The 9,112-nt window shown below is 29.8% G+C and overlaps 1 protein-coding gene across 1 annotated transcript; it reads left to right on the top strand.

The window, feature by feature from the left end:
• Positions 1–1,112: 1,112 nt before the first annotated feature.
• LOC135927799 (putative uncharacterized protein DDB_G0281251) lies at positions 1,113–7,288 on the top strand. The gene is made up of 2 exons (XM_065463991.1): positions 1,113–1,318; positions 4,943–7,288. Exon 2 carries the CDS (start codon positions 4,955–4,957, stop codon positions 6,524–6,526), a length of 1,572 nt encoding a protein of 523 aa, XP_065320063.1. The 5' UTR covers positions 1,113–1,318; positions 4,943–4,954; the 3' UTR covers positions 6,527–7,288.
• The last annotated feature ends 1,824 nt before the right edge of the window (positions 7,289–9,112 follow it).

Below are 9,112 nucleotides of genomic sequence, written 5' to 3'. Positions count from 1 at the left end.
GCTTTGTTTAATATACATATATATTTTTTTAAAAACATACAATAATTTTCATCGGATATATATAAAATATAGAACTAATTTTATGATAAATAATAAAAATAACAAATTAGTTCCAATAAAATATAAACTTTATAAACAATCTCATGCAATTGTAATTTGTAATATATTACATATGATGATTTGTGTATGTATATGATGATATTCATAAAAAAGAAGCTAAATAAGACCTAAAAACTCATTAAGTCAATCGGAATTTCTTTTATATTTTCAGAGGTAGTGAGTGCTCCCACCACCTACTTAATATAATTTATGGGGAAGGGGATCTATAAACGATAGCCTGAATGGGATGATATTTTTTTAAAGTATATTTGGGGATTGAAAAAAAATTTGTGGCTATCTTTTTTTTCCCGATAATATTTTTATTCTCAAATGTTTTATAATAATAAATAAATAAAGATTAGTATTTTAATTAATTGGATATGGGAGGAGCCTTATCGATTACTTTACGCAAGTGAATATGTTTAATGATAAAATAATTTAGAAGTTTTTATTTACATACTTATATATAATAGGTTTATTATTTTTTTTACATCATTTGTTTAATTACAGATTAGACATCTGCCCGAGTTTTGACCCGCGCCTGGTAAATTTAAGTATCTAAACTCCGACCTGGTAGAACGATATAATGATTAAATAGTATATCCTAATACTTTTCAAACATTTCCACGGACCGTGCCAAGGTATAGTATATTAAACTGTTAAAGTGCATAACCTTCCAAAAATGCATACCAAAGTTCTTTCTTATTCTTCAGTGCTTTCGGTGGTAAACTCTCCTATTTGAAATATCCCCCTCGTCTCCCTTTCCCCACTAATCTATTTATTGTTCCAATCTGTGCAACTATGTACTTTGTTGGCAGCATACAATTATAAAAGATTTTAAAAAATTTATTTTTTACATGTAATAAACAATACAATTTTTTTTAACAAAAAAAACAAAAAAAAACAAATATTATATTAATTATATATTTTTTTTATTTATATTATTAACGCTTTTTATATGTATATGTATTTATTTTTATATAAAATCAAATTGCAAAAATCGAACGATGGTAACAAATTTTCATTATTGATTTTGCTTGTTTCTTGATAAAAATTAACTTTTTATAAAAAAATATAATTACATTTTATATTTTGTCTCAAAATAAACTTAAATTAAAAATAAAAATTATTTAATCAATTTTTTTAAAATATTTTTATTCGTCATGGATTGAGAAATAAACAATAAATTCAAAAATCTTCGAAAAATAACGAAATTCAAGTAAATTATTTATTTTAGTTTTTTATAGTATATTTTAAAATATTTTTTGGTTATCAGAATTAAAAGCCCTGTATTTTTTTGGCCCGATCCTACCCCATTTTTTTAAAATTATATTTTTAACCCCGGACCCGATATTTATAAAAGGTTCCAGTCTACCCGAAAATTAAGCGCTTTTTTTTCAAAAAAAGCCTTGCACGGATAGTCCGATATAATTTATACCACTTGATCGGATTCCTATAACTCGACATAAATTTAAATTATCTTGTTTTTCTAAACATTTTTATTATTCTATCCCGTCAAAGCTAGGACTGCACCGATTCTTTGCCGATATTAAAATGGCCGCCTGGTTATATTTGTGTATATTTCGAAATTGGTACAAGATTGACAGTTTTTTAATTCATAACTATCTCGGAATGTTAATAATACTTAAAAATCTGTTATCAAACAAAAATATTTTAAGGAGATGCTTGATATCGGCAAATATAAATCGTCTGTTTCCTTAAAATAAATAATTTTTTTTTATAACAAGTTGTGATGTTATACATTGATATTCCAAGATGTTTATACATAAAAAAATAATTAGCAACCAATCTCTTGCCAATTCTGAGATATTACACATTTATAAATAGGTCATCGGCAAAAATATCGGTGCAGCTCTACTTCAAACGCTTAATTATTTTATCCTTTTCGTCAAAACATTAATCGAACTTGGATCTATTCCCGAAAAATTAAAATTAAGGATTAGGCTCGAATCTTTGAAGAAAAAAATGATTCAGGGATCAGATCGGTGAGGCAAATTTTTTTATATATATAGGATCGGGTAGGACTATAGTTGTATAATGGCTAAATGTCGGCTCAATTTACGGGTGCTTGCGGGCGAAATTCGTCAACATGCCTTTTAATTTATATTAGTTTCTTTCAAATTTAAGCTGCTATATTTTTTTGAAAAAACCCCGAAGTCAAAGTGTTAGTTTTCCACTAAAACCTCGGTTCGATTTTTAGCCAGCTAAAACTTAGTTTAATCAGCAAAAAAATATAGTAATTACTTAGCTATAAGTGGGATAGCTTATGAAAAAATAGGTCCGATGCAATTGGACCTAAAATTTATTTTTCGGGTAAGTGTTCTCGTAAATATCATTTTAAGCTAATAATAATCCCCCTCCCTCCCTTTAAAAACTACAATATAAATATATCAAACAATAATTTGAAAGAATAATAAAGTTAATAATTATTTAAAAATAACGACTAATTTCAAAATTTTCATATAAAAAGTGAAAATAAAAAATGATTTTTTATAAAACATAACATAGTCAAAGGCAGGGTTCTGGACCTGAATTCGGGTTGAGGAATTTAAACTCTATTTAGTGGAATTTTGATAACTTAATCGAAAACCGATTTTCTAAAAGAGTTCGGTTCCATATTACCCCGGGTTTGATGAGTTGCCCATAAATCGGTCTCTGTTTGGTCTGTGATCTCTTAAATCCCCAACCAAACAATTTTAAATGTCTGAACCCGAATTATGGTCCAGAACCATGACCAAAGGTTTACCCTTCAATAAAATTTATGGCGGAAACCCCCCAAAATAGTACGACCTAATTGAGCTTTCGAAAGAAAACCAGCTTTCGTTTATATTAACGTTTATAAATTGCTTTTTTTTATTTGCACGATAACCATTTGAAATTCCGCGATCAAGGTCTCACTATAATAGTCCCCCCCCCTTCTTTCCCCCATAGGAAAATCTTGGTACGCCATATTATATTTAAACAGTCGCTACTCATTTACCCCTTTCCGTATTATTGCTTGTTTAGTTTATATATACAGTTCAAATCACATAATCACTATGTCGTATTGACTGATTTACATCTTAAGGCGATTCGCGTAATTTTTAGTATATCAATTTAAGAATGATTCAAATTTAAATTATCTAAATTTTTTAGGATATATATTCTGCTCATTACATCGATGTTTTGAAATGAAGGTCTGACCAATTATTATTTTTTTAATAGGTCTGACACGTAAGGTTGGACTTGGATACGATCCGAAAAAAATTACGAAAATTTATTTATTTATACTACAAAGGAAAGAGAGGAAATTATAAATATACTATAGGGAAATAAGAAAAATGATCAGTCTTAGCCCAAGATTTTTGAGTCCAGCAGTTAAAATGCTAATATCGAAGTCCAGCCAGACCGACACTTAATCCGATGCTTATGTGGGGATTCAGAGTCTCAATTTTAAATCATTTACTGAGGGCGAATAATTATATTTGAAAATTCTTGTAAATTATTAGATGTGTATTCCTGGGTTTATAGAGTTTCCATTTTGTGATTGCGAATTTCAGATAATTTTCCCGTAGAATTTTTGATTTTATATAGATTATTTCATATAATATTAAAATAAATGCACAAGTTCGATATTTTCTGAAATAGAAAGGTGTGTGTTGCTTTATTATACACACACTGGAGGAATACATTATGTAAAAAAAAATGTCCGTAAAATTTCGAAATTCCGAAACTTTTTTTAGGACAAATATTACTTCCCTTGTGAACCTCAGACTAGAGGTCTGCATTGGGCGGGGTTTCGGCCCGCCCGCCCACGCCCGCCCATCTAAGAAGGCGGTCGGATGGGCGGGTGAAAAATTTTTCGAAAATGGGCGGGCGGGTTAAAAAAGTTTGAAACTATGGGCGGGCTGGGCGGGCGGGTTAAGAAATTTGAACAATAGGCGGGCGGGTTAAGGAAATTTAAAATAAACTAAAAAAAAATAATTGTTTAAATGAACTATAACAATATTTCTTTTTTTATTGTACCAATCGTTTTTTTTTAAGTGGAGATCATTTACCTAACTATATTATGTAATAAACACAACAATAAAACTTTTTTCTTAGAATAAATAAACATTTTTGTCTATTAAAAATAACTTTTCTCTTAAAATTTCCTTTTTTTGGGTTTGCAATCTGCATTTGGTTTCACTTTTATTTAAAGATCTCACTTGAGGAAGAGGATATACTTCAAACGGATATCCTACTTTGGTGGAAACGACAAGAAAGAGATCTGCCAAAGCTATCAAGATTAGCAAGAAAAATATTGCCAATTCCTGCAACTAGTGCTTCTTCCGAACGCGGATTTAGCATAGCTGGAAGATTTTTAGAACAAAGAAGAACGTGTTTGAATCCAGAAAATGTCGATTCATTAATATTTTTGCATTATAATTACATTTAATATTAATTTTACATTTATATTTTTTTCATAAATATTTAATTTGATCAAATAAATTGTCCATAATTTACATTGATTATTTTAATACTTATATTAATTTCCTAAATTATATACTTTTTATAGAGGAGTAATGAAATATTTTTAGATGCTTAAAAAAATGAAAGAATGACCATAATTAAATTTTATAAGCGAGCTTGGGTTAAAAAATTTTTATAAATAATGGGAGGACAGGTAAAAAATTTTAGACTAATGGGCTGGGCGAGCGGGTTAAATTTTTTTTAAAACATTAAATAGGCGGGCTTTTAGTCCAAAAACCTGCCCAATGCAGACCTCTATCTAAGACTACATTTTAAAAAATTCATTTATATTAAAATATTAATGATTTTATATATATATTTATATGTTAAGAATTTAAACGAAATGGACCATTTTACCGGCATCAAAAATACTAGATCAATTTGTCTAAATGCATGCCAAACAGAGATCATATCTACCATCACTTTAACCCCTACGTATAAGCAATTTTACCACTCTAATAACTCCGAGCAACAACCTTTCAAACAAAGTTCTAACTCGAACTACACATCTTCATCCTTTTTCCCCACTAATAACCTTTCTACGATCAACAATATTCACTCGGCTTCGGCTTACAAATTCAAACGCAGAAAACTAATAAGCCTGACATCGTCTGCTCTTGCCTTCAAGGGAAAGCTTCTCAGATTATCCCTCTCCAAATTAGGCCGTATAAACGACCCTGAAGTGGCTCTTAGGCGTTGTGTCCTAATATACAACGCCGCGAAAACGTTAAAACGCGAAATTTTACATCTCGAGGACAGGAAAACTCTGTGGAACAATAATAATATCAACCTTAATCATCAGGTAACTCAGAGAGTCAATTCCTCCACCAATTATTCCACCGTTACAGTTACTTCAAATAATAAAGAAGGTTCTCACGAAGTGGTTCTTGGTGTAGGCGAAGAACCCTTTCACTTAAATCCCAACATTCTTCGTGCTAACGCGTCTATATTGCCCATGGATACTTCTCTAGGACTTTCCCAGCCCTCTAATAACCACAATGAGTTGGGTGGGTCTGGCTACACCGCCGAAGATTTCGACACTGGTTTTGTCGATTACCACAATTACATATTGGACCATTGCATGGAAGCAAGCGACTCTCTTAACGACGACGATAATGTTCTCATAAATGCCCAAGATCGTGCCGTGAAGTCTCACGCAACTGAAAAGAATTTTGGGCATAATTCCTTAAATCCTTCGGCTAAGATTCAGAATTCAAATGGATTCGATGATTTTAACTTGACATTCAGCAATAGTAGTTCCTTCTCAGTATTGGACAACGTTTCGCAATCGCTAGTTTATTCCCAACTTCCTCTTAGTGAGATGAGTGATAAAAAATTGGCCTCGCCAATAAGTCAAGAAGTCAGAAAAGAACACGATATTATAAGTGAATTCCATAGCACCCCAAATGCCTCCTTATCCAATTCTTCTGTGGTATCAGTTCACCTCGATAATTCCATGGACGGATTTCAAGTCTCGCCTTTAACCATGACAGTATCCTCCACTTTTTTCAATCAAGACCCCCTTAAAATTGCAGACGACTCCTCTCATATTGCATACTATGATAATAACTTGACATTTCCTCGAATCGACATTCCTTCAAACATTCAAATTTCTCGTCCAGCCCACGATGGACACCTTGACACGACCTTTCACCCTAGTCGTTCCAAGAACTCTTATAACAATCCTATCAATCCAATTTTATGCCAACAGGTCGCTTCCGATGACGTAGCAAAATTTCTTTTACCGAGCTCTTCTACCAATTGTAGATTCTCTTTGGATAGAAGTATCCACCAATTTATTGATCATTCATATTCTAATTCCCCCGATAATCCTATTAACTCAACCCACATTCATTACCATCACGCGATTAATGGGCCTCCTCCTTTAGAAATGCTAAAACTGTTCGATCTTTAAAAATATACAATTATATATGTGATAGATGAACAATGTTACTTATTTTGTTTATAAAATTAAGGTGATTATGCATTGTGTAGTCAACTATTATATAAATCTTACACCAACCTTGCTAATTGCCCATAGGCTATTTAAACATATATCAATCATATCCAATTGTCCATTGTTTAATCTTGAACATCATGGGCCGAACTCCTCTAGCTTACCCTTCTTCTCTAGTCCCAACAATACAAAATAAAAATACAATAAACCATTTTATATTAATAATATTAATATGATGATTTATAAAATATTTCTTTAAATCATATCGTAATCCATCGTTGAATTGTGAAGGTCAATTTTTATTATTTATTTATTTTTTTTAGTAGAAAATAATTTTAATTATTATGATAATAGGGTTTATTTGAACGGAGATCATTATTACCTCAAAATGAAAAAATTATATTATTTATTTAATTAATATAAATAATAATTGAATTAATATATTCTGATATATATTCATCTATTCTAAGCTAGAGAAAATAACCTATAATTTATGTAATAATTATTAATAACACTTAAATTCAAAGTATTTTATTTTTCCAGGACCGATATCTTGAACCAAAGGAATGACTGTTCTGAATTTCATATTATTTAATAATTTATAATATAGAATATTATATCATTTTTCTATTAAGTCTAAATATATTCATTATTATATATAATATATAGTAATAATTCGTTTGTGCATTACCCGGATATTTAAAAAAAATGTATATTGCTATGTAATGAGATAAGAAAATTTGTCATAAAAAATAAAATGGAAATGTTATCTTATTCCTCCATAGTCGCTATTAATTACTCATACGACAAAATCCCCCATCCTCTAAATAAACAAAAACAATCAAAAATCTTTTTTATACCAAATAGATTTGACATTTACAACTGGTTTAGACAGACGATTAATCATTAAAATGCCAATACATTCTCAACAGTAAATGCATTTCATGGTCCACGTCAGTGGCGTAGCTACGGGGGTGGTTTTCGGGTTTGGACCCCTCCCAGAGCAAAATTTTTTTTTAGATTATACGTTCAAAAGACTTAAGAGTTACTTTATATCAAATAAATACCATGAATATTTATATTTTTGATGTTCGTGGAAGGATAATATATTGAGATAATCTACTAAATTATAATAATATTTTATAGATGCATTAACTATATTTATTATAGAATATCGAAGATATTGTTATGATTAAAGGGGGTCGGGGGCGAAGCCCCCAGTCTTATATATGTATGGACCCCCTCTAAGGAAAATTCCTAGCTACGCCACTGGTCCACGTTGACTATTTTTTTTCAGAATTTCGACGATAAATGTCATTTGGCCTTTATATGTAGGCCACTAAAGCTGATCTATATATGCACACACTTTTGTTTAATAAATCGTCAACCTATTACATATATGTTATTTTCCAACTTTAAATAATTTTTTTAGCGCATTTTTGCCATATATGCATTACAATAGTATTTTTAAAATACCTATCATTTAAGACTTTAACTTTTGACTAATTTATATATTTTAAAATCTATGGAAACACATGTGACAATGTGTTATTTTTCAACTTTAAATCATTTTTATGTTTTTTCTAATTCAAGAATCTGATTTTACCGGAAATATATTCCACTATGTTTGGAATATCTACTCTATGACAGACAATTTTTTCATGAACTTTTGAACTTAATCTAATATTTTATATAAATTATAAATGACTCGAAGGTTAACTGCAAAATTGATTAAAATTCATAAGATAGGTATTCTGAACATGCCGGAACCTATTTCCAGAAAAAAATGCTCTCAAAAAATAATTTAAAGCTGATAAAATAACACATTTCCGGAAAAAAACGTATTGCCGCTAAAATTAAATTTCATGATCACTTTAATTTTAATCATATTTATACATATTATTTATGAAAAGGCAAAAGCTAGTGTTGTTAAATGGCCATATTTAGGTCAATCTTTAAAAACTGCCCGATCAAGATTTTATCCAAAATAATATTATGTAAGCCTCCATATTTGGCAAATAGAAGTCCTAACCTTTAATACTCGGAAAAACAGAGAGAGGGAACTTGAAATAGAAATTATGAAACAAGCTCCTGATATTTTTAAACTTGATTTCAAATTCTTTAAGACATTTTACATATTTTAAAGGTAAATAAAAAGAAAACGCAAAATTCTGTCAGTCAATTATGTATAAATTATTGAAACCTAAAAATAAATGAATTACACTATAAGCCAAACTTTTTCTTATAGCTCCGTTTGAAGGTATTCAAGAAATACAATGAAAACAGGGCTGTAGCCATGAATTTCTTGTTGGGAGAGGGCAACTGCTTACTTGGGGGGGGGGCAATATTTTTTAAAATAAAGCAAATGGTTAGGTCCTCATATAATTTTTTTTCTATTTTTAGCAAAAATTTATAAATGTAAATATGAATACAAAATTATACTCGACGATTTTTATTTAAAAATTTTAACATAAATAATATAAATTCTAAATTCTGTGTTATTTTTTTTCATAAGCCATTAAATTACTAAATTCTTTCATCACT

This window comes from Gordionus sp. m RMFG-2023, chromosome 4 (genome assembly GCF_954871325.1).
Source record: "Gordionus sp. m RMFG-2023 chromosome 4, tfGorSpeb1-WG-v2, whole genome shotgun sequence".
Classification (NCBI taxonomy): domain Eukaryota; kingdom Metazoa; phylum Nematomorpha; class Gordioida; order Chordodea; family Parachordodidae; genus Gordionus; species Gordionus sp. m RMFG-2023.
The sequence above is the reverse complement of the archived record's forward strand: the minus strand, read 5'-3'. Positions and strand labels throughout refer to the sequence as shown.